The sequence below is a fragment of the Callorhinus ursinus genome, unplaced genomic scaffold (genome assembly GCF_003265705.2).
Source record: "Callorhinus ursinus isolate GAN/ISIS: 27379988/994484 unplaced genomic scaffold, GSC_fseal_2.0 scaffold15, whole genome shotgun sequence".
NCBI lineage: Eukaryota > Metazoa > Chordata > Mammalia > Carnivora > Otariidae > Callorhinus > Callorhinus ursinus.
The window spans coordinates 13,042,917-13,065,501 of record NW_027397077.1 but is presented as its reverse complement, the minus strand read 5'-3'; the positions used below and the strand labels follow the sequence as shown (position 1 = coordinate 13,065,501).

General features: G+C 42.4%; 1 protein-coding gene across 6 annotated transcripts in view; it reads left to right on the top strand.

The window, feature by feature from the left end:
* Positions 1–22,585, top strand: part of ARHGEF3 (Rho guanine nucleotide exchange factor 3) — a 329,819-nt gene that overhangs the window by 124,240 nt on the left and 182,994 nt on the right. For all 6 annotated transcript variants that reach the window (XR_012380906.1, XM_025885066.2, XM_073901404.1 and 3 more), the window contains one exon: positions 4,867–4,933. Coding sequence is in view for 5 of the 6 variants with exons in the window: in XM_025885066.2 (XP_025740851.1) it covers positions 4,867–4,933 (67 nt within the window). In the remaining variant the exon portion in view is untranslated. The remainder of the gene's footprint in view (positions 1–4,866; positions 4,934–22,585) is intronic.

Below are 22,585 nucleotides of genomic sequence, written 5' to 3'. Positions count from 1 at the left end.
TCTCTCTTTTTCTCAGCCTCTTTATTTTCCATCATTTGGTCTTCTATATCGCTGATTCTCTCTTCTGCCTCATTTATCCTAGCATTTAGTGCCCCCATTTTTGATTGCACCTCATCAATAGCCTTTTTGATTTCGACTTGGTTAGATTTTCGTTCTTTTATTTCTCCAGAAAGGGTTTCTCTAATAACTTCCACGCTTTTTTCAAGCCCAGCTAGTATCTTTAAAGTCATGATTCTGAACTCTAGGTCCGACATCGTACTAATGTCCGTATTGAGTAGGTCCCTGGCTGACGGTACTACCTCTTGTTCTTTTTGCTGAGGTGATGTTTTTCGTCTTGTCATTTTGTCCAGAGGAGAATAGATGAATGAGAGAACAAAATGCTAACAGGTTTACAACATCCCCAGCAAATATACTGTATACAAATCAGAAAAGACCTGAAACCAGGGGAAAAGAAAGGGAAAGAAAGAAAAAAGAAAGAGAAAAAAAAAGAAAAAAAAGAAAAAACAAAAACAGAACAATACAAAAAAAGCAGAATATGATCAAATATGATCAGGCTAGTGCATAGATCAGTGCCACACACTAGATTTTGGGCGTATTTTGGTCTGTTAGAAAAAAGTGCCTCCTAAAATTTTAAAGGAAGAAAGACTTATATATGTACAAAATAAGGGTTGATACAATGAAGGGATGGAAGATGACTGTAAAGATGAAAATTAGAAAAGGTTTTATAAAAGGACTTGATAGGATAAGAAATTGTTTGAAAAAAGAAAGAAGAAGATTTAAGAAAAAAAAAGGCAAAAGGGAGAGAATGTGATCAGGCAGGAGACTCGAACAAAGCCATACACTAGTGATTTAGGGTATATTTTGATCTGTTAGAAGAAAATGTATCTCAAAAAAATAAGAAGAGAAAAAAAAATATATATATATGCCAAAAATAAGGGTAACTACTATGAAGGGATAAAATATGACTGTAAAAATGAAAAATAAAAAATGTTTTTTTTAAAAAAGGGAGTGATAAGATGTTGGTTGAAAAAGAGAAAAAGAAAAATTAAAAAAAAAAGTTAAAAAATTAACTTTGATGAACTAATGAATCATTGTGAAAAAAAGCCATGAATTCTATGTGCAGTATTCCCCTAGCGCTGGAGTTCTCCCGTTCTCCTTGATCGGTAAACTTGGTCTTGGCTTGCTGGCTGTTCGTGCTGATCTTCTGGGGGAGGGGCCTGCTTGCTGTGGTTTCCAAAAGTCTTTGCCGGAGGCTGAATTGCCCCGCCCTTGTCGGTCCGGGCTAAGCAAGCTGCTCCGGTTTGCTCTCAGGAGCTTTTGTTCCCTGCAAGCTCTCGGTACAGCTTTGGAGGACCAGGGTGAAAATGGTGGCCTCCCAATCTCCACCCGGAGGAGCTGAGAACTCGGGGCCCCACTCCTCAGTGCGCCCTCAGAGAAAAGCAGTCACTCCCGTCTCCCCGTTCTCCGGCCGCACTCCGCGCTCACCTGGCCTGTGACCGAGCGTTTCTATCTCTGGCACCCGACCCCGTGTGGAGGCTCCAAACCCAGCAGATCCCTGCGGTGCGCTCCCGCGCCACTCCTCCCAGGGGAGGAAGGGGAGTCTCCCCGGCTCTGCCGCTTGTTGGGTCCCTGCTGGAGGAGCAGTGGCCCGACTTCCAGAAAGTGGTCGCTTCTCTGTTCAGAGAGTTGTTGCTACTCTCCTCTTTGATCTCCTGTTGAATTCGTAGGTGTTCAGAATGGTTTGATCCCTATTCAGCTGAATTCCTGAGACCAGACGAAATCTAGGTCTCCTACTCCTCTGCCATCTTGCTCCGCCCCCCCAGGCTGTGCTTCTTAACCAAGCATGTGTGCGTGGGGCATGGACTCAAGCGGTTGGGGGGGGAGGGGCAGGGGGAGAGGGAGACAAGCAGACTCCCCCCTGAGCAGGGGGCCTAACACAGGCCCAGATCCCAGGACCCTGGGATCAGGACCGGGGAGCCGAAATCAAGAGTCAGACACTTAACTGACTGAGCCACACAGGTGCCCCTCCTGAAGCCATCTTTTGAACCCACCTGGGTGCTAATGTTTGGCTGGGGAGAAGGAGGATACTAGTAGGAGACTCTTATGATGCCAGATTAGACTATTAAAGGGGTTCCAGCTAATGTGAATGATCTGGAAGCCTGGCTGGTGATGGAATACAAGGGTTGTGGGGAGCCTACAATTAGGGACAGTCCTTCTCTTGGTAGGTTTCCTGGCAGTTCCCCAGCCAAGAGGGGTGTGTCCAAATTGCCATGAGAGTGCCCTGGATTGACAGATTTGCTTTGATCCTTTTTCTTTACCTATGAGGCTTCTTAGTGTGAGACCCTACTAAGCTGGTGCCCTCCCACAAGGAACCCCCAGGCCATATTCTTCTAAAAGAATGCTGTGCCCTGTTTGGTGGGGCTTCTCTCTGTATGAGAGGGGCTACATCCTCTGAATCTGGAGGCAGACACATCTGGTTATGAATCCCAACTTGGCCACCTACCAGCTATGTGACTTTTGGCATGTGGCTTAACCTCTCCGAGTCCTAGTTTATCTCATCTGTAGGATGGGGTAATGGTAATATCCCCCATTATACCATAATATATGAAAATATGATACAAAGTTACTTACTTAAAAGTGTATAATGCTGGGGCACCTGGCTGGCTATGTTGGTAGAACATGTGACTCTTGATTTTGAGGTCAAGCCCCACATTGGGTGTAGAGCTTAAATAAATAAAAGTATTTTTAAAAATATATATTGCCATTATAATGTATTATGTACTATAAATTTGTACATATGTATTTTTATATATATATAACATTATATAGCACCATTATAACACTACCTGTATATCATGTACTAACAATATACTGTAACATAATAACCTATCTTATTGTGAGACTTAGATTATGTAGGCAAAGTGTTTAGCATAGTCCCTGGCACATCATGTAACTTAATTGCTGTTAATTATTGTGATCATAATTTTCTGTGGACCCAACGTATAAAACAGGGGCCCATTTATTCACAGTGTTAGGCTTGCTATATGTTGTTGCTTTGGAAGCAGTGAAGCTCATCAAATAATTAGGAAAGCAAAGCCCAATTCTAACCTGGGGGAGCAGGGAACAGTATCCAGGGAGATGTTTTGTTAAATTCTAAGTTTTTTTTCTCTCAAGGGGGAGATGCTTTTTTAGAAGAACTTAGACCAACATGTTACTTAATAGAGAAGTGTATTAAATCTAAATAACCACCCACATGTTCTGTGTGTCTTGAGATGTTATTAGCCTGGGTTTTTATTGTCTTTGTGGGTGAGGAGGAGGGTGAGGCAAAAGTGGGGCTGGATATAAAGACACAGCTTTTGGTGAGTTGTCCCAGCCTTTCTGTGTCGGTCCTGTGCCCCTGCTCGAAGGCTGTTCTTAGAGCCAGAAATTGGGAGGAGGGGAAGGGGCTCTGCACTGACATCTTTGAGAACTTAGCAGTGATAGAACTGGATCTAGAACCGTCATCCCTTCTTGACTCTATGTACCGGGTATCACTTCTGCTGTTTTGCGCAGAGGCAGAATGAAAGCCCAAGAGATGAAGCCTCATGGTCAGGGTTGCACAGCTGGTAAAACACCGTGGGATCTGAGATCAGACAACTGGGATCAGAATCCTGATTTCACCTGGGTGCTGACAGTTGGCACTTAATATCCTTAGGTCTCTGTTTTCTTATCTCTTAAATGGGTACAATGACGAACTCTAGCTTGCAGTGTGGGAGTCAATGAGATTAACTCTATGAAGTCTTAGCGTGTGCTGTTTTAAGGACTCAATACCTGTTAGGTGCTGCTGTTAGGATAATCACCTTGCAGTTCGCTTGCATCTCTTTCATACGGGAGAGCCAATTAAGACTTTTACTCGAGCCTGACTCAAGCCTGTGCAGTGGTCACTTCTGACAGGCATTACTGCTGATTATGGCAGGGAAGTCGAAGTAAAGGTGTGGGTATCACGTGAAAAACTGACAACTTAGTACCTTTTTGGTACATCAGTGAACCCAAGGTACATCCTGTACCTTTTTGCACATCAGTGACTAAAACCTCAGGGAAAGTCCAAGATGAACCTTTCTTAGGGATGCTTTTCAGTGAGGTGGTATTTTAAGCAAACATGAGATTTGAATTGCCATATTGACATACACAACATTTTTGGGAGGAGTAATTTATTACTCCGTAGAAACATCGTAGACGGTGTCCCTGGTGGTGTGTTGGTAGCTGTCTGGAGTTGCCCAGACACACTGCTCCTGCTTTCCTTCCCTGTACTGTTTACCCACGTCTGGTGCTGACCCCACCAGAGCCTGCTTCTGTCATGTGTAAGGATGCTGATTCATGGGGGTGATGTTAATCGATGAGGAAACTGGTTCTGGCTGGCGAGGTAGCGGCTACATATCCTGTGGACCGTCCGTCTGAAAGTCTGGAGCTCAGGTGCAGCTTGCTCCAGGGAGAGTTCCGGGCTCGCCTGAAGCTGTAAACACCAGCTGATGATGTCCGTTTGGGAATTGCTTGTGTGTGAGAAATAAAGATCAAGATCGGGAGCTCGGTCTGGCTCTTTGATTGCAACCAGGTTGAATTTTAGATTCGATTTGATTTTTTAAGGGTGGGAGCTTGACGGTTTCTGAGGGGCTCTGGAGCTCTTGTCCTGGGGGACTGGGAAGGAGTTCGGAGTGCCTTTGGCTGCGAAGGATTGCAGGGCTGTAGAAAAGGCCAGCTGCCTCATTGGCCTGGGCCGTTTCTCCAGCCATCTCTTTCTGATAAAACTACATCAGAAGTCAGTGATTTCCTCTGAGTATCGAGCCCATGAGTGACGAACACATTGTCTTGTCTTTTCTCCTCTTCTAGGCCCAGGAGGCAGCGGCAAAACAACTTCCCCATGTTCTCCTCCCCTAAAGCCTGGAATTTCAGAGGGGTAAGTGTTTTCCCGGGCATGGTGCCCACTGTTCTACACCCTATTCTGGCTGCCCCAGAGACAGTGCTCTTGGGGTTGGCTCTACTAATCGGTCTTTGCCAAAGAAGCTGTGTTTTAGCTCTTGGAAAAATCATGTTTGTGTCAGCACTTGTGGCTTAATTAAAAAACGTGAAGTGGCTCAATTATAAGCGCCCGCTGATGTTCGTTTGCCCTGTAGGTCTTGGGCTCCTGGAAGCATCTGGTGAAGAAGCCAAGTCAGGGTTGAGGAGGGGGAGGCATTGTGCCTGTTTTCTTGGGAACCTGGGGGGACCCAGTGCACAATGAAGACAAAAGAAATCAGAAATGTACCATCTGTTAATATATAGATTTACGACTTCATGGGGAGCTTTGTTTTCCAGAAGGAGAAGTCTGTAAGCTCTAAACAGATCTAAACATAAAAATCTCCCAGTCATAAGGCCGTTGACCCTTAGCATTGTATAGTCAGATCTAATCTCTTGATGCACAGTTCTCTTCCTTAACATAATAATGTTAATAGTAATAATAATAATAATAATAAAGTATATGGAAGCCCTGCCGTGTGCTAAAATGAATTCTAGCTCTGACCTTAGGAAAAACATGGTTGTGTGTGTAAAGAATGCTCAGAGCTCTGTTTCACCACCCGGCCTTTGCTGAGTTGTTCCTTCTGCCTAGAACACAGCCCCTCTGTCCAGCACTGTGCTCCTACACACGCAGCAACTGGCTCACCCACTTCATCCCTTGGGTCTAAGCCTTGACATCACCTCCCATGGGAAAGCCTTCTGAGCTGAGGCACCTCCTATAAACCCCTGCACTTCCTTCCCATTGTTGGGATAAGATAGTTAGTGCCTACGGAAATGTAAGATTAGAAGCTCCAAGCATCAGGTGTGTAGAGACCTTGTCATTCTGTCTTGTTCACTGCAGATCCCTGCGCCTAGCACCTACATACTTAATTAATTTGTTGAATGAATAAAAAAATCTTTCACATCCATCAGACACAAAGTCCACTTCAGACTGTGTTTCAAGCTCACGTCTTTGGTCTTTGCAGCACTGTTTTTTCTAGTTGAGTTCCCCTTTAGTCTCCTACATAGAACTTAGTCATTTTCTCCAAGTGTGTTATTAAAAATAAATATAGATCATGGTTCTGTTTTCACTAAGTTTACAATATGCTTTTCACTGAGTGCAAAGAAAAGTGTGTTGACCTCTTAAATAGACGTGCATGTCTTACTGAATGTAAGTCATGTGTCTCCTAAGCTGTTTACGGTTTTGTGGATAAGATCCCCATTCCTTCGAGTGTGTTGGATGATCAGTTGGATTCAGTTGGATGATCATAACCATTACATGGAAAAAACCTTGTGTACTCAAATAAACTTGGGGCACACTGAGAGCACCTAATTAAATATGTTCACTGCTTCAAGACTTCTCAGATCCTTTGATGTGTTGCTGTGCTTGGAGACCACATTTGAGTTGATGTTGTTGGTGACATTTCCCAAAGTCATTGTTCATTAATCCTTGTGGACAAGATAGTTTGTACACACTTTGGAAGAGTTGGCATTTATTGTCAATTTTGAACTGTAGAGAAATTAGACCTTCTGTGAGCAAGTGGGCCTTTTTTGGAAGACATTTATTTTCTCTCCGTCTCTGGCCTCCCCTCAGGATACCCTATCCTTCCTTCTGCTTCAGCAGTGGTCACTGGCCAACTCTTGTGGTACATCTAGGGTCACCAACCACCTAAGTTTGCCAGCCATTGTCCTGGTTTTAGCACTGGAAGTCCCAGGCAACCTGGGATGATTGATTACCATACCTATGGTGATAAGACCTCTCCAACTGTTTTCCCTTGAAAAATGTTTTGTGAATTTTTGAGCACAACTCTGTTTTATAGAAATTGCCGTTCAAAGGAACCTGTTAGATATACACTTGGTTTAAGTGACCCTTTGATAGCTTCATCCCTGCATGGTAACATTTGATATTAGGGAATAAGGGAATAGTTAAAATTGTTGGAGTGAGTAGAGTCTGTTAGGTGGTTAGGTCAGATGTGGTGTTTATTTTGGTCCCTTGTCCTTGGTTTGATTTCTCCTGGCCTCTTGGGCTTATTGGTAAAGTTAGACAAACTGACATTAAGATATGCCAGAGGGAGATGGTCTGAGGCTTGATCAATTGCCAGATTGGCCAAATTGATCTCTCCCCCTGTTGGAACATAATCCTCCCTGACATAGAGGGAGCAGGAGGGAACCCTACCAAGTGGAAACACCCTTACTCCCAGCCAGGCCATGCTTTGTAACCATCATTATGGTAATTGGAACTGAAGAGCAAGAAGGCCCAGAATGCCAGGATGAAGACATTTGAGGCATTATCTAGCTAATATATTTTCTGTAATGAAATGTGACTCCCAGGCCTGTTAGACTGAGCTGTGCATGCTGTCCTAGGGCAGGGCATGCTTTTTGTGAATGCTTTATTTTCTTCCTTATTGAGAAAGGAAGGTTTTAGAATCTGTGCACTAGTAAATTTCCCATATTTATATATGTGGCAGAGGAAACCATTAAAGCATTTGTAATTCCATTCCTTTTTGGCTTGTAAAGAATAAAGATCCTGTGTGAGTTTCCTTATATTCTGGGCATTGGTGGATTTTGGGGGGATGGAGAGAAGTGGTGTGGGAAGATGGATGGTAAAAGGCGGGAGGACAAGGAACCACATCACTCTAGATGAGAAGCCAAAAGGGACACATGTGAGGGCTCAGGAGGGAGTTGGGGCACAAAGGGAGGAGAGGGAGTGGTTGGCGTCTTAATAAGGAGTCTAGAAAAAGAGAGAGATGTTTAAAAATAATTTTAGGAAAGTCTTTCTGAGTGAGTTGTATTGTAAACCCCTCCTTGTCTTCCCTGGAAACATTCACTGAAGATCTGCATTACTCCTCAAGGCATTAGGAGTAGGCTTTGTGGTTTTCCTTTTTTGGGGGGCTGCAGTTTTTGGCTGTAGAGAGGTTCAGGAAAAGCTGGTGACCCTTGGATGACACTCTTTCTACCTACCAAGTGATTTAGCCCTTTATAGGAGTTATTAAGTGCAGGTTAGGTCTCTTGATTCCCACTCTTATCTAAGCAGACAGGGGCCCTTGGTGTTACCAACCCTCCTGACTCCCCCACCTTCCTGAACAAGAGGTGGGGTCATGCCTGTCTCTCACCAGACCCATAGGTGCTGCACATATGCTTATGGAAAGAAGCCAAGAGGAGGTTTTGGTTGGAGCAGTTATGGTGGGAACATCATGAGTAAAACCAGAATAGAATGACTGGAATAAGAAGGTGGACCCTGCAGTACTGTTACTAAGTGCTTCCATCAGGTGCTCATTGCACATCTGGTCCCCATCTGGTTGGGGCAGTGCTGAGCTCAGAATTTCCACTCTTCCTTGTGCAAATATTTGCCACAGCTCCTCCGGTTAGCTGAGAGAGAGAGAGAGAGAGAGAGAGAGAGAGAGAGAGAGAAAGACACTCAGGGAGGAAACTCGCTCTAGAAGTGTGGAAATCTCAGGAGCACACCTCCTACCATTGCCTATTAATTAACTAGGAAATACTTAGCAAGACCTACTGCTCCATACAAAGCATCATTAAGGTGTTAGAACTGACGTTTCCATTAAATACCAACCAAATTTCATGGCTGTGCTTGTCTTGTCTCTTTCTCCAGTACCTGCTCTTTACTCTTGCCTAGGCCATTTGGGAAGAAATTTCTAGACTCTGAGGCTTTGGAAGAAACTTTGAACATTGTAGCCCCAACCTTTTAATTTTCAGATGTGGAAAACAAGGCCTAATGTATTAGTCAGGACTCTTGATTGCAAGTAATAGAAACTCAATTAAAACTAGCTCGAGTGGAAAGGGAGATTGATCGGCTCATTTGACTGAGAGACACTGAGGTGGGTAGGCTTCAGATACAACAGTATCCAGGGATACTGCCTCTCAGCTTTGTTACTCTTGGGGTATTGGTCTTATCCTGCATACTACATGTGAACTGTTTTGGAGGGAGAGGATGACCACAAACAGCTGCTTGTTTCCAGAGGAAAGAGAGAAGCTTTTGATTCCACAGTCCACATATGAAATCCCAGTGAAGGACTCTGACTGCCCTGGCTTGGGTCACATGGCTACGCCTTGGCCAATTACTGTCATCAAGAAGATGGACAAGCCTTGGTCACGTGTTCCCTCTGAGGGAGCTAAGTGGATGGGGTTTTGTCAGTGCAGCTCCATGAGAGCTACTTGAGGTAGGGAAGAGTGCTACCAAGGAAGAGTTTGGTACTGTTACCAAATCTCTCCTGGGTCTCTCCCAAGAGATCAGATCTAGAACCTGGTTTTCAGACAGTGAGTCCTGTGCTTGCTGCACGCTGCCTTGACACATCCCAAATCCTGTGTTTGGCAGGAAGTACACACACCTCAGGGTCAGTGAATGTTTCTTGAAGGTCAGACTGGAATGTTCTAAAATTCACAACTCAGTGGAGTGACGGTCTCTAAGACTCAATACATACACGGCCAGGCCAGTGTTTATTGTGACCTCACTGTGTCCACCCTGCAACAAAGGGGGCACAACGCTCTCTCTCTTGCAGGCTCACTTGGTACATTTACCTCCACTTACTGCACATCAGCTCCCGGCAAGGCCATGGCAGTCCTGCATGGTAGATGTACTTATTCCCATGTCAAGGATGAGGAAACAGAGCCCCACGTGTGCTAGCTTTTGCCTAAAATCACAGCTGTAGTAAGTGACAGAGCCAGCGTTTGAATGCGGGACTGTCGGTCCCCAGGCCATTAGGGCTGTTGCCTCTTTATTTATTTTTTTAAATATTTATTTATTTATCTGAGAGAGAGAGAGAAAGAGTGAGCACAAGCAAGGGGGAGGGGCAGAGGGAGAGCGAGAAGCAGACTCCCCACTGAGCAGGGAGCCCACGCAGGGCTTGATCCCAGGACCCAGAGATCATGACCTGAGCCGAAGGCAGACGCTTAACCGACTGAGCCACCCAGGTGCCACATGTATTGCCTCTTTAAAACAAGGCTGATGACACATACTTTTCTTCAAAGGAAGTTAGACATGAAGATCTTTTTTAAAATGCTAGGAACAAGTGAGTATGCTATGGTAACCTTCATCACCCAGGATCCCCTTTAGTTCCCTTCTACTCCTTTGGACTTCATTTTTTTTTTTTTAAAGGTTTGATCTTCCCTACTTTATTTATGAAGAAAAAAATTTGTTACCCTGTTTTGTATTTGTAGTGATAGATACAGTTATAACAGCTCCATTAATCCCAGGTAACTAGCCCCTAGCATTCACTTAGGTTATACCAGGCGCTGTGTTGAGTGCTTTATGCATACATTACTTCCCAGAACAATCCCAAGAGATTGATGTGGTTTGAGCCTCATCCTCATTTCATAGATGAGGAAGTAGAGTATGTTAGTTTTTGATCACCGCATAGCAAATTACCACAAATTTAGCAGCTTGGAACACCAGCCACTCATTAGGTCACAGTTCTGTAGGTCAGAAGTCTGGGCATGGTGTGCTGGGTTCTCTGCTCAGTGTCTCACAAGACAGGAATCAAGGTGTCAGCCAGAGTGGAGTCTCCTCTGAGGCACAGAGGCCTCTTTCAAGCTTATTTAGGTTATTGGGAGGAATTCAGTTTCTTGTGGCTTTAGGACTGAAGTCCCCATTTCTTTGGAGATTGTCAGCTGGGGGTGGCTCTTAACTCCTAGAGGCTTCTCTCGGGTTCTTTCCCTGTGGCATCCCCATCTTTAAAGCCAGTAACAGAGAATCTGTCTCACATCAAATTATTGCTTATGCTTCATATCTCTCTGACTTGAGGAAGAGCCCAGTTCCTTTTAAGGGCTCACCAGATTAGATCACCACCCAGATCATCTTCCTTTTGATGATCTAAAAGCCAATGATTAGTAATCTGGTCATGGGGGTGATACTTCATCACATTCTCAGATTCTGCCGGCACTCAGAGGAGGGGATTATACAACGAGTACATTAGGGACTGGGGGTTTTGGGGGCCATGCTAGAATTCTGCCCACTGAACAGAGGTTTAAAAGTGGAGCAGCTTGTTCAGGGTTATGTGACAGGTAAGTAGTGGAGCTGGGATTCTAACCTGAGCTCACCTCATTCCAAAGTCCATGTTCCTTGTCAGCACCTTTTGGGAAATTTTCTTTAATATGAAATTACTAACCTCCCTAATATACAAAGGACACTTGCAAAGCAATAACACAAATTTGAAAACCCAATAGGAAAATAGTTGAAGGATATGAATAAACAGCACAGAAGAGAAAGTACATATGACCAGTAAACAAAGTCAAGTTATTCATTCTAACTCATACTTTAAAAATAATTTTAGGGGCTCCTGGGTGGCACAGTTGGTTAAGCATCCGACTCTTGGTTTCAGCTCATGTCGTGATCTCAGGGTTGTGAGATCAAGCCCCACATCGGGCTCTGCACTCAATGTCAAGTCTGCTTGGGATTCTCTCTCCCTCTGCTCCCCCTCCCCCTGCTCTCTCATTCTCTCTCTCAAATAAATATAAATCTTTAAAAATAAGTAAATAAAAAAACTTTTTATTTTTAAAAATATTTTTTATTTATTTATTTGACAGAGAGACAGCAAGAGAGGGCACACAAGCAGAGGGAGTGGGAGAGGGAGAAGCAGGCTTCTTGTGGAGCAGGGAGCCTGATGTGGGGCTCAATCCCAGGACCCTGGGATCATGACCTAAGCCGAAGGCAGATGCTTAATGACTGAGCCACCCAAGTGTCCCTAAAATAAAACTATTTTTAAATAACAAAATAAATAAAAATAATACTATAATAATGTATTTCATTTATTTAGCTCTTATGTTAGCTACTATTCTTAGTGCTTTGCATGTCATCACACCTCCAAAAGCCCTATTAGATAGATACTATTATTATACCGTTTCTGGATGGGCAAACCGAGGCCCAGAATTTTAATTACCCATCTCCAAGGTTGCACTGCAGTGAAGTGGTGGGCCCAGCTTTTGAACTCAGGCAGCCTGTGCTCTCAGCACAGTTGAAAGTGCACACGATGCAGAAGCATATCAAACTCTATGTTTAGGAGTAAACCAGTAAGTAAGGAAAAGCAAACAAAACTAACAAAAATGAAATTCCCCCTTATAAGAAGAGAACATACTATTATATACACAGAAAAACGTCTGAAGGAATACCCCTGTTGACTGACAACCTGGGGGTGGCACCAGAGAACCATTGCTATGGTAGTTACGTTTTTGGCAATGTCTGAATTTTTGAGAGTGGGCATATATTGCTTTTATAATGAGCAAAACCCTCAAAACTTGTAATATGTAAACACAAACTCCTTCCACAAGCAAAATCTTCCACAAGCAAGAGGAAGCTTATTTTAAAAGCTTCTTGGGGGCTTAGAGAACGTCAGGGCTCATCACTAACATGTGTTCTGGCAAAACGTCTGGGGGCTGATCGAATCTGGGTGCATGGAAGAGGCAGGCACCTACCAAGCCAGGCTGCAAGATATTTGCCCCCATCCTGTCTCACCGTCCACCTCACCCCCCAACTCCCCCACACCTGAGAGTCAGGCTAGAGGCTGCCTCGACGCACTCACAGGGTGGGGAGTTTCACTGTCCTCTCGACAGTGCCTCTGGACAGCCCAAACTCTGAGTTTGGTGGACAGTCCTTGGCAGTCGCAACAAAAGCATATGTGGTGAACAGGCACATGCTCTGACAGCGCAACGCCAACCGGAAACTTAAGACAAGACACACTTCAGAGTGTCAGGTCCTTATCGGCAGAATGGGGACAGTAATGCCATTTCTCAAAACTTAAGACTTAGTTATAATGGGTGTAAAGGGATCTGAATAATGTCTCCATGTGGTTAAGTGTGCAGAAAATACTAGCTCCTTGTAACTAGAGTTCTCTTACACCTGAAGTGACTGTTTCCTAAATATGTGTGTTTAAGAGATGCCTTTTCCGTGTGAGGTGCCCCCTCAAAAGGAAAAACTGACCGTCTCTGGTTTCCGCTTGGCGCTCTTGCCTCATTTCCCTCCAGGCAGTAGAGAAGCGAGCCCTCGAACAGCTGCTGACACCTGTGAGGGTAAGCCCCTGTCATCTTCAGTCTGCGGACACCAACAATACGTCAGGCACACTGAAACTCAGTTTTTTATTTATTTATTTATTTATTTATTTATTTATTTATTTATTTTAAAGATTTTATTTATTTATTTGACAGAGAGATAGCAAGAGCAGGAACACAGTGGGAGAGTGGGAGAGGGAGAAGCAGGCTTCCTGATGTGGGGCTCGATCCCAGGACCCTGGGATCATGACCTGAGCCAAAGGCAGACGCTTAATGACTGAGCCACCCAGGCGCCCCTGAAGCTCGGTTTTAGATGCAAAAGCAGTTTCTTTTTTTGGTCACATGTGAGGTCTGTGGTGACGTAGTGGCTTTAATGACAGTACTACAAATTCTGAACTTTGGAGGCAGAATTTATAGATGCCTTTATTTTATGTAGCTATTCAATTATTCCCTTTTGTGTTCCAGAATTATGCAGGGTAAAAGATAATTTTGACTTAATTTTCTGGGTTAAGAAATCTTAGTTGCAGGTGACAGAAACAATTCAAATTGGCTTAAACAAGGAGATTTTTTTTTAAATTACAGAGGTCTAGGGATGCCTGGGTGGCTCAGTCGGTTAAGCATTTGCCTTCGGCTCAGGTCATGATCCCAGGGTCCTGGGATTGAGTCCTGTATTTGGCTCCTTGCTCAGTGGGGAGCCTGCTTCTCCCTCTGTCTGCCACTCCCCCTGCTTGTGTACTCTCTCTGACAAACAAATAAATAAAATCTTTAAAAAAAATTACAGAGGTCTGGAGGAGTATCTTGTGGAATGAAGTGGGGCCTTAGAAGCCACTGGAACTGGCCGCCTGGGAGGGTTTTGGATTCCTCTCTGTTATTTGCTTCATTTTCTCTGTAGACTGACTTCCATTTCTCCGAGCTGTGGAAATGCAACCATATGCACATAGCAGCCCCTTCTCTCTCCGAACCAAAATTACTAGGGAGGGATTTTGATTGGTCCATCTTAGGTCAGGTGGATACTCCTGGACCAATCAGCAGTGGCCATGGAGTAGGGTTCTGCTGTACCACTGTGTTGACTCCTATGTTAACTAGAGGGATATGGGGAAGGAGGAGGCAGTTTCCAGAAGAAGGGGAGAAGCACTAGGCAGGTACTAACAATTCTTGTCTATAAAAGTCTCCTCCTCTCCTAGTAAAGGATAGTCATCCTGATTCCCAGGGTCTGGCTCTCAGGTGGACAAAACTAACTCTTCTTTCGTGTTTGGTTAGAAGCAGCCACTTTAGTTGTGTTGTTTTGTTTTGTTTCAACCATGACAATCTAACCTGGGAGCAAGAATAGACTGCCCATAAGACATAAAACATAATTGTCTTCTGGATTAATTGAAGTAATAGCAGATCCTGGAAAATTGCATTCTGAAATGGTTCAAGGCTGTCTCTATAATATTGGAAACTATTAGAGCTTAGTCTTGGGTTTTAAATAGAAAATAGCCCAAATGTCAGTCCTGTGTTGCTTTGTAGTTTGCCAAATTTATGGCTTTTCATGGAGCTTTTTATTTTTCATTTTATTTATTTTTATTTCTTCATTTTTCATTTTAATCAAATTTAGCTTTTATTACACAAACAGTAATAGGGCAATGATCTTGTCACCTTCAAAAGGCCCTGATCCTATTTGCAGATGTGGGAGGAGATGGTAATGTTGAGAACCAAGGGGTTACACCTATTTGGAAAATCCCTTTTCTGAAGCTGAACCTTCCCCCTCAGTTTTCCTTTTCCCCTCTCTGTGAGATTTTATTTTCTATTTCCTGCCCATGTGAGAAACTGGGGATAGGAATTAAAGCCTTTTGCATGGGGGGTTGGTAGAGGTTTTGTCACTGACTTTTCTTCTCTCCTGTCAACTTCTTCCTCTTCACAGTCAAAGGTCTGTTTAATGGATTGAACTTGGTTTAGCTCATTGTGACTCTATATACCCCCCACCGCCCTTTCAAGTGCTCAGACCACACTGTCCATTAAACCAAACACACAATGAAAAGCAAGGGGTAAAAGCTAACACACTGCAGAGAAGATGCAGGCGGGATGGAATGGTCCCTGCTGAATCGTGGGGTCCACAATGCCAATATGTCCTTTCTCTCTCTGTACTGCCTTGGCCTTCCCCATGGATGATGTAGTTGATGATGATGATGCAGAGTTGAAGTTCAAACAAGAGGCCCACAGGCTGAAGGTGCCCTGGGCCAATGAGGCAGACTTCTTTATCACAAGACTCCGCCGCTGCAGTTTGCCAATAAGCCAGATGAACAGCGGGCTAATTTCTATTTTATTTGTGTTTTGGGGGCAGAGAACACATGGAGCCAGAATGGATATCTCCAATGTGGTAGCCAAATCAAGGTCTTATGTATGTTAAGTGCTCAGATGTATTTAGTGCCTCTGTATATTTAGTACCTCGCCAGTCTCACCTCACCTCCTCGCCATGGATCACAAGCACTTAGTAACCACCTGCTTTATGAATATTAAGTTCTTTTGTTCCCTGCACCCTTTCCTATCTATGTTGCCCATATGCATGTTCTACTCACTAACCACTTATTTATACTTCACCTTAAAATATTTCTGTTTTTGAAGATGAATAAGTCTTACAAACCTACTCATCTTCAGTAATTGAAATGAATATTTTCTAAAAGTGTTGCTTATTCCATCTTGATTACATAAGGCCTGTTTTTAGATGTGCTGCCCTATATAAACCTGATGATGAAAATTCTTCTCTTACTTGCTTTTTGGGCACCTGACATTTGTCTTCCTCTACCCAGGCTCTCTCCTTCTGCCATTCAACTCTGGAAATCTCAATGAATACAACTCCTGGATCAGACTTTTTGTGCATGATTATTACTGCTGACTTCCACAAGGTGCTGGTAATAAAACCAGCTGGATTAGATGCTGTAGCAGCAACGTGGACCACCAGTGCCCTGACCTGGTTAATGCACATTCAGGGAGGAGGAAATGTTCTGTGCAGAATGCTGCTAATACACAATGTGTTTTTGTATCCTCAGGGCTGATTTGACCTAACATCCCATTTAGAAAAAAAGGAGGAATGAGGCTGATTACTTTTTTAGGGACAGAAGAGGATTTGTTTAAAATCATAGCTCTGATTTGTAGAAGGTGCAATGGAGTGGTATCAGGTAAATGCATTTAATTAACACAGCTTCAGCTAAACCTGTTCATTGAAAAGGGAGGTAGGGAGAGAACTTACAACTCAGCATTAGATGGGATGGTAAACTTGCTGTGCTGTTTGTCAATCCCAATGAGGAGATGGTAATTCTAGGTCTTGATGTGGGCTTTCTGTGTAGCATGCTTCCTAAAATCAAGCAACAGTTATCAGGCCTTATGTAATCAAGATGGAATAAGCAACACTTTTAGAAAATATTCATTTCAATTACTGAAGATGAGTAGGTTTGTAAGACTTATTCATCTTCAAAAACAGAAATATTTTAAGGTGAAGTATAAATAAGTGGTTAGTGAGTAAATTTGTTCTAGTGGTGGGGTAGGAACTGATAAGTATGGTTTTTGGAGAGAAGGGTTGTCAGACTTTACCTGGTGCCTTCCTAAGGAGTTTCCTTGATTATTATTTTTATTCTCTGTGTTATTTTTTCAACTTTTTATTATGAAAAATGTCAAACATATGGAAAGGTGAAATATGACGGCAATGAACACCCACTGGCTGGAATCAACAATCACTAACATTTTGCTCTATGTATCTATTTATATATGTCTATGTATGTATCTATCTATAGCTGTTTGTGCAGTTTGGATTTGTTTTACTAAGCCATTTCAATTGCAGATACCATTACCCTTCACTTCTAAATACTTCAATATATGTGTCCTAAGAATAAGGTTTTCCTACATTACTTGTAACATCATTACCAAACCTAAGAAAGTTACTAATAATTCCCCATTTCCTAAGACTCATTCCATATTCATATTTCTGCAATTGTCTTTTATAGTTGGTTTCCCCCCAAAATTATTCAAAAGTTATGCATCACATATGTTTGGATTTTTTTTAAATGTAATTGAGGATTTTATGATTTTATTTTGTTACTATGCTTTTTAGTCTTTTTTTATTCTCAAATACTTCCCTCATCACGATCCCCCCTGTTTAAAATGACATTGACTTTTTTGAAAAGACCAGCCCAGTTGCTTATGGAATATATCTCACATTTAAGTTTATCTGATTGCTTCCTTATGATGTCGTTTAACTTATTCCTCTGTCCTTTATATTTATAAATTGGTAAGTCTAAAGGCTTGGTTTGTTTGAGGTTATACACTTTGGGGCAGGAAAACATCCTAAGGAATGCCAGCTACTTGGCATTGGGGGGCACGTGAAGAGGTACAAAGCAGTAGGTTGTTATGCTGACTCAAGACAGGTTAGATGTTTATGGGAGCCCAGTCTCTGAGTGAGGAGCAACTCCACTGTAGAGTCCTTGATAGATAGTTTTAATTAATTAATTAATTATTGTCAATCACCTTTCCCTAATTTTTTAAAAATTTTAATTTCAGTGTAGCTATCATACAGTGTTATACTGGCTTCAGGCCTACAATCTAGTGATTCAGCACTTCCATTCATCATGATAAGTGTACTCTTAATCTCCTTCACCCATTTCATCCCCCCATCTCCCCTTCCACCTCCCCTTTGGTAACTGTTAGTTTGTCCTTGGTGGATATTTTCGAGCTCTTGGCAAACAATACGAAACAAAACAAAAAAAACAAACAAAACCACAGGCACTTGTTCTACTACCTCAAGAGAAGGGCTAATTAATGAGAGAATATACAATTGCAGGAACCCAGGATTTCGCTCTCTGGTCGGTTTCATTCCCCTTCTGATGCGTAGGTCTTGCTCCCAATGTCTTCTCCGTGCATGTGGCACTTTGGGCTGGTCTGGCCCAACCTGCTGGGATATTTCAGCAGCTTGCTCTCCTACAGCCCACTGGGTAGTCTCAGGTGCCCCATCCCCAACTCCCTGAGAAAACTCTGATCACATCAGCTCATCTTTCTTGGGCTGGGCCTCACAAGTGGTGGGCAGGCTGCTGGCCAGTTCTTAGAAGGGCTTCCTTCTTCCTTGGTCCAGTCATGTGTGGCTAGAAAGTCAGGGTCAAATGGATCTGCTGTTCACCAGTTTGGGCAAGGGACGAACTTCACTGAGACTCAGAGTCTTCACCTGAAAATGTATCTAGCTCATAGGGTTCTGATAAGCAGTAAATGAAATAATGTATATCAAGTATTTAACACTGGGTATATGACATAGTAAGTGCTCAATAAATACTTTTCCCCTCTTGGCTACCACAGCTTTTATCTTATGTTCACTCAGGGGGGAACTGTGGGGAAAGTGGGGCCAATTCCCTGGAAAGAAAATGTGGGAAAAATAGAAAAATACCCCCAAAACATTTCTAGGATAGTAGAAAAACTTTCCATTTATCTACTATTTTTCCATGTTATAGAGTGATCATCTCAGGCCCTGGGTTGTGGGAGACTGAGTCTGGACCATTTCTTCTTCGCATGTGTTGTGCCATTAAACAAAGAAAGACATACTTGATGGATATGGGAATATGCACTGATTTAGAGGGAGGAAAGAAAATTTCTTACATAAAAAGCTATTGAACGAATTTCAAATGTAGTCTGCATATATTCTTGAACATTCTACTGTATTTGTTCTGATAGGTGTTGGCTTACAGTAATTCAAATCTTATGTATCTTGTGAAGTTTGGCAGTGGATTTAGTTCTGAATTTATTTTGCTAGCATCTCTCTACACAGGCTGTCTCTCTGTCCTGTCACAGACTGGTACATCGAACTGGCTGTTCTTGGCTTCTTAACCACGGTACCTTAGTTGCCCAATGAAAATATCCAACAAATGTCGACATTCTTCTCATGTTTGTGGTTTTGATTGCATTTTTATATGTGGGAAAAATTAGCATCTTGTTTTGAAGATTAAAGAAGATTATTTTGATATTGAGAGAACATTTGAAATCATTGACCTCAGCAGGTCAGTCTAAGGATTGGAAATTTTTCAAAGTGTTGTTTTTCACCTACAGATTTAATCAGCCTTTTTAAAAGTGGTCATTTGGGATGCTAGTGAGGGTGCGATAGGATGGTATTCAGTGGCATTGTTACTCGATCATCATTCTGGAAAGCTGTTTGTGTTAAGAACCATAAACATATTTATGGCCATTGGCCCAATAATTCCACTTCTATCCTATAGAAGTCGCTGGACATGTGGATTAAGATTTATGCACAAAAGTGTTTAGTGCAGCTATCATTATAATGATAGGAAAAAGTAGAAAATGTCTAAATGTCCAATAATGTGGGACAGTTGGTGTGAATTGTGTTTTATTCATATGAGCATGTATTATGCAGCCATAAGGGGATGTTGTGGAAGAGTGTTAGTCAGTGAAAATGTTTATTATGTTTTTAAAAGCAGGAAATAAAATTGTATATACGGTAATGATCCTGTTTAAAAAAATTTAAACATGCCAAAATATTAATAATGATTTCCTCCCAGTAAGTGAGTTTGAAGTGACATTTTTTCTTTGTTTTGTTTCGGCTTTTCCAATTTTCTACAGGGTGTGTGCATATGTAATTTTCATAATCAAGAAGAGAAACTGAGGTGAGAAGACAGATATTTGAACTGTAATTTTGAAGTGGAGTTTTAGGTTTTTAGGTTTAAGGATAAAAATCATCCTGACAGGCAAGAGGAATAAATCTAAGTCAGAAATTCGATGATTTGGCCTAAATCCCGTGGTTACTTAAGATGGAATTTTAAAATAAGGCATCTGTTTGTGGAGGAGTTTCAAATGTGAGAACTGGACGAAGGTGAACTTGGAGGAATTTTGTCTTCCTTTTCTAATGTCAACAACAAATCCATAAATCTTACTTGGATATTTGAGAGGGGAGGAAAGCCCCTTAATAAGGATGAACACTGTGTACTCAACCAAGAAGGAAATCATCCCCAAAGAGTTAATATTCCAAAGAATTAATAGGTAACTCAATTGCATCTTACTAAGTTGGGGTACATTATTTTGATGGGTTCTGAATGATAGCTTGGGAGAATACTTTAGAATGCCACTTTTGGAAAATTAGAGAAAAATGCTTAATATGGCAGCCTGCGTATTCTTTCTCTTTGGTTTCGTTTATTATTGAAACTCAGAGGGCTACAGATTGCAAAGTTGGCTTAGTAATTTTGGGGTCAAAAAGATACTGGCTTTTTAAAAATACCCTTCACCCCAAGTATGTTTCCTGTCTTACAGCTTGTGTAATTAAAAATCAAACGTGTTTTTCTTGGGCCAAACCTTTGCCAGGCATTAATACATTTATCACCAAATTCTAAAACGTCTCAGGGAAGGGAAAACCTTGAGTTTTAGACTGGAATAGTCCTTTCAAGTCTGCATTATTGATACAAATGGCCAAGATTTGATGTTCTTGAAACACAGTAAAACCTGCTGCTTATTCTTACAGTCTTGATGTCATGTCTTTTTTCCTTCTTTTAAAAATGTGCTCATCTCATTATCCAGAGTGACTAAGAGGCCCTGCATATGTGTCACTAAAATACTTGTCCTCAGTTCGCTCTTCCTTTTGTCCTGATACCCTTTGCTCAGGAAGTGACTTCTACATCTTGTTTCACGAGTCATTCTGACGTGGTTCACCAAATTCCCTCCATTGACCAGGCCTCCTACTTGAACTTCATCCCTCTACTTTAATAAATGCTCATTTCCCTTCCTTGTCCACTTGTGTTTTATTTTGCTATTTTAGGGTTTTGGTTTAAGGGCTAATATTACCTATTATATCTCTTATGTGTAATTTTGTGTTATTTGGTGGTATCAAACTTCTTTAATATATTAAGAAATATTTCCGCTACCCAACTCAACAGGCAAATGTCAAAAAGTGCATAAAAGCGGACAAGTAGACAAGAACAGGAAAGAAAATCCCTACTGTGAGGCAGTAAACAATGTAAGTCAATTAATTTGGTTTTATGAGCTCTAGTTACTTATTCTAAAAACTGATAGATATCAGTGTTTTAGAAACACATGTGTGTTTCTGCAAGAAGTAGGAAGTTAGCATTCTCCCCTCAGCTGCCTTCTGTTTCTTACCCTTGATTCTGGTTTTATTTCTACAAGAATTCAATCGCAAAAGTCTCTGGCTTGGCAATAGAAGGAGATAAAAACATTTTTACCTGTTGTTAGTTGTGTTTATTTAAACAAACTTATGCAACTATTGTTGCTTACAGTCACTGGGCTTATTTCTGCTGGCCTGGCAGGGTTTATGTTGGCAATGATGAAAAGATGCTATCAGCAATTCATTGTGTACTGTTTGCATAACGGGACAGGGCAGCCAGCTCCAGCCGGTTTTTAAAAAATGCATTGGATTAGTTGAATGATTTTATTAAGGTGCCTGTCTGGTTGGGAAGATGCAGTCTGTGACTGTTGACGCCACATTCAAGTACCTGAGGGGCTCCAGCCACAACTGATGGGCTGGGTTCATAGGTTACTCAGTTTCTAGAACATGACTGCACCTGCAGTGGGTTGGCCACACTGCTGAAAGGGAGACAGGCATCAGTGAATGAGAACACTGGCAAAGGCAAGATGCTCAGCTGTGTTGTCCTTTGATGCCTCAGGTCCTTTGAACCTAAGAGGATCCAGGGCTATTCCAGAAACCACCAATGAGATAACTTGGAAACAAGAACTTTAAAGATATCTAGTGCTTGAATTCTTTGTTCTTAGAATGAAAGAGCTCGGCGCCATGACTATAGAAACACAGAAAAGACGAATTTTTTTCAGTCTACTTCAGCTACTCGCACGTCTCCTAGCAAAGGTTCTCAAAGTGTGGTCCATGGGGCAGTAGCAACAATGGCACCTGGCAGCTTGTTAGAAATGCAGAATCTCAGGCCCCACCTCAGACCTCAGAATCTGCATTTTATCAAGATCCTCAGTTGATGTGTGGCACATGAAGGTTTGCAGATTCAGCTTGCAGATACCATCAGCTCAAGTAGAGATTTCATGTGAAAGTCTTTGGTCAGGATTCGAGGTGATGGAAATTGACATGCAGTTTGTCCTCAGTCTCTACTAACAGAAAGTAGAGCCAGGGTGAATTCCAGTTAACCTGTATCCGGGACTCTAGCCACTTAGTACAAATCCTTCTGTGATTGGGACATAGTAAAAGAGGCCAGAGGTAGGGTTGAAAATTATGGTATCGCCCACTCCCCTCAATATACCCTCCTCCCGCACCTGGGAGTACCCAAATCATAGTATTCCTTGTGAATGGAAAGGTCTTCCCGGAACTCTTTCTCTAATGCAGACGCTGTATTTTTTTTTTTCTTCTCATCGTGTGCCTTTTGCTGATCTAGTAGGTGTCCTATGTTGTCCTGGGGAGCAGAGCCACCACACCCTGACATGTGACTCATAGGCAAGACAGCAGTGTGTGATAAAAGAGGAGGGGGGTCCATTCCACCTCTGGGCACCGAGGCCCATGTGTTATGTAATGCATTTCCTGCCTTTAATTATTTACCGGTCTTGCCCTGTCTGTCCTCTGTCCTGGCTGCTGTTCGCTTTGTTC